Below are 3,352 nucleotides of genomic sequence, written 5' to 3' on the forward strand. Positions count from 1 at the left end.
TTATGAACGTTAGTATGTGCCAGTTCATCTCCGGAGTTGTGCGGAGTTGTGATTTTGAGATGCCGAATATCATTTCTCCAAACAAAAACCCAAAACATTTGTCTGCCGACTGATTTTTTTTTTCCGATCACGGCAAAGAAAATACCGTTCGTCTTCCCTAACCCATTTAGGAAATTTCGGGTTAGGCCATTTTTTTAAAAACTTCTTCCCATCTCGGATTCTCCATCGACACCGAGTTTGGAATCGAGAAAATCTGTGGAAATCTGATGCTATTCCTGGGATTTGGATCCAGTTTCTGATCGTCAACGCCTTTTGGGAAAAATGGGTTTCTCGGTTTCCGATAAATTGTTGGGAACTTTTGCTCCGATCGTGATATATTGGGTTTATTCTGGGATTTATGCTCTTCTGGGTTCGTTTGAGAATTACCGGTTGCACTCGAAGATTGAAGAGGATGATAAGAACTTGGTGTCTAAACAAACTGTCGTCAAAGGGGTTCTTCTTCAGCAAACCATTCAAGCTGTTGTTGGGATGCTCTTGTTTACGGTATGAATATAACTGCCAAAAAGGAAAAAAAAAAATTTTAAATCTGAACTTGCTTGAGCTTACATTAGTTTCTTTTTTAGACATGGAATATGGTTGATTAAATCCAATAAAAAAAGGTTTTGGCTGGATTGTTAGATGCATCTGCCAATTGGGTTACAGAATAGGCAATTTTTTGAATTCATGTTTAGGATATGTTGGTGATGGTGAAATCTTCTTTTTGCGTTTGGATTGCTTGTTATCACCGTGGCTGGAAAGTGTAAAAATATTTCTCTGCTTCCTTCACTAAATTATGATGTTTGTATGTGTTAATTATTAGTGGCTGTGGATTTATTACTGAGCCGGCACATCTCGTGGATAATCATAATATTATATTTTTATTGAAAAAGAGGGTGCTTTGGTCACATTGTATCATGAGATGAGAAGTGTTGAGGTCTGGTAATTGGAGCTTAATAAGATTCTTCCCAGATATTTTCCCCACTTATTGCATTTCCTGTTTTTGAGTATTCGATGATCTAGAACTTGACTCTTTTAGCTCACAGGAATCTATATTCTGTTCAACTTTAAGTTATTATAACTACACGCCTTTTAGAATGTGTTGCTCAAGCGATCAATAATTGGGTGAGAGTTTAAGACTTTAAGTGTAACTATACATGATCTGAATGAGGAATTAGGTTTGATTACTCTTCCGTTGTGGTTGTTTTCAGCTGTTTTCTTCTTGATTTAGAAGCTTATGATGCTACTTTGTTTATGAGGGTAAGGTACTTGTATGTCTCTTCTCACGCTTATGCGGGTAGCTTGAAGAATGATATGCACTGAGAATTGTGCGAAAAGCATTTAAATGAAGTTTCCTTTAGTTGATTATGACAATGTCAGCGGTGTAAGATAAATCTTCAGCTCCTACATTTGACTTTATCAAAAGCCTTGTTGTCTGCTGATGAAAGGAAAGCACATGCTGATGAAAGGAAAGCACATGGGGTAGTTGGTTTTTGCTTTGTTTCAAAATTGTCCTTATTGATAACCTCCTGCATTCAGCTACTCTTCTTTTACAGCAACCCTCCCCTCTTTATGTGACTTCCTGCAAATCCACATTGTAACTTTGTTTTTTTGTGTAACAACTTGCACTTGACAACCCACAAACTATGTATTATGTATCTGTTCATATGGTTCTATCTTGATTTTGTGGCCTCGTTCTTTTCGTTGATTTGAGTTTGGAATTCGAGTTTTGCTACAGTAAAAAGCTCTCAGAAACAGTCACATCTAACTTTTTTACTACAGTAAAAAGCTCTCACACAACATCACATCTCAACTCGAATTAGCGAACCGAACAGGCCCTGTATATCTAGGAGTCTACTTTTTGATGGATTCATGTCATCATGTAGGTCAAAGGGAATGACAGTGAGGACGCCGCAGATCAAAAGCCTTCTCTAATAGTTTTGGCACGACAGTTTGTTACTGCAATGTTGGTTTTGGATACTTGGCAGTACTTCATGCACAGATACATGCACCAGAATAAGTTTTTGTACAAGCACATCCATTCTCAACATCACCGCCTCGTTGTTCCCTATGCGTTTGGAGCTCTTTATAATCATCCCTTGGAGGGTCTTATCCTCGACACAATTGGTGGTGCCGTATCATTTCTCCTATCTGGCATGTCTCTACGAGCTTCCATCTTCTTCTTCTCCTTCGCCACCGTCAAGACCGTTGATGATCATTGCGGATTGCTACTTCCTGGGAACCTCTTCCACATCTTTTTTAGAAACAATACCGCCTATCATGATGTTCATCATCAGCTATATGGAAGCAAGTACAACTTCTCCCAACCATTCTTTGTCATGTGGGATAGAATACTCGGAACCTATATGCCTTACTCGTTAGACAAGAGAGCTGGAGGAGGCTTTGAAGCACGGCCTTTAAAAGATTACAAGGATGCTTGATTGTTATATGATCAACATTAACAAACTATAACTTGTACCAGTATTTTTTCGCTCCCCTTATGAGTGAACCACGCTGCTTATTAAATTGTATGTACGAATATTGTTGTGCTGTTTGCTTTAGATTTCTTTTTGTTTGTATTTGTTATTATTTTGATAATGAGATCTGATCATGTACGGTACTTTTATTAGATATTTCTATCTTAATTCTCACTTTTCTGGTTTTTATCTGTTTTAATTTTGAGCACTTTTGATTTTGGGTTGAATATTGGCACTGAGCCACGACATTGCTAGTCCCTTTGAACCTTCTGTTTCCCTCCTTGTGCATCATATTTATTTTATTTTTTAGTTTTTCATTCTCTTTCCTAGTTATTTTGCATGTCTGACCTTTATCACGAGGTCTATAACCAGTACATGATTAATTAAGAATCTCTCCATGTCACGCCTCTTTCAGTTAGACACCTTTCTTATCTTGCTTTCCACTCTACAACTGTTGTGGTTCTTGTTTTTTTTTTTTTTTTTTTTTTTAAGAGAGAGAGAGAGCCTTTGTTATGGCATTTTCCTGGTTCCGACTAGACGACCATCTCATCTACATTATGTTTTATTGGACTATATTTTAGCTTGAACTTTTTTCTTTGAAGTTTCCTTTAGTAACCGTGGGTTTTAAACATTACTACCTGTTAGGCACGAAGGGGTGTCGTCTAGGAAATACGACAAGGTTTCTCAAAGGGGTGTGAGAAATGTTTTTGGTTGGGGAAGGGACGTGAGTGCATGAGTGGGGAGCGGTCGAATAGGAGGTTGCTGACGTGGATGCTAGGTGGTCACAACACCCCAGACACATCGCACCTGTTTTACCTACTCCCAGGGGAGGGACAAAT

The 3,352-nt window shown here is 38.3% G+C and overlaps 1 protein-coding gene across 2 annotated transcripts; it reads left to right on the forward strand.

Moving 5' to 3' along the window:
• Positions 1 to 2,700, forward strand: LOC21386739 (sphinganine C4-monooxygenase 1). 2 transcript variants are annotated; one of them, XM_010091453.2, is made up of 2 exons: positions 1 to 543; positions 1,923 to 2,700. In XM_010091453.2, the coding sequence occupies exons 1-2, from the start codon at positions 322 to 324 to the stop codon at positions 2,475 to 2,477; spliced, it is 777 nt and encodes a 258-aa protein (XP_010089755.1). In that variant the 5' UTR covers positions 1 to 321; the 3' UTR covers positions 2,478 to 2,700. The 2 variants fall into 2 exon arrangements, with proteins under 2 accessions (XP_010089755.1, XP_024016988.1); XM_024161220.1 differs by lacking the exon at positions 1 to 543 and adding an exon at positions 1,431 to 1,518.
• Positions 2,701 to 3,352: the final 652 nt, after the last annotated feature.

The sequence above is a fragment of the Morus notabilis genome, unplaced genomic scaffold, assembly GCF_000414095.1.
Source record: "Morus notabilis unplaced genomic scaffold, ASM41409v2 Scaffold1194, whole genome shotgun sequence".
Lineage (NCBI taxonomy): Eukaryota > Viridiplantae > Streptophyta > Magnoliopsida > Rosales > Moraceae > Morus > Morus notabilis.

Excerpts from the sequence above, each read along its gene's own strand:
- LOC21386739 (XM_010091453.2), top strand. The coding sequence starts at position 322 with ATGGGTTTCTCGGTTTCCGATAAATTGTTGGGAACTTTTGCTCCGATC. Across the intron at positions 544-1,922 it reads TTGGGATGCTCTTGTTTACG|GTCAAAGGGAATGACAGTGA; the intron begins GTATGAATATAA and ends GTCATCATGTAG.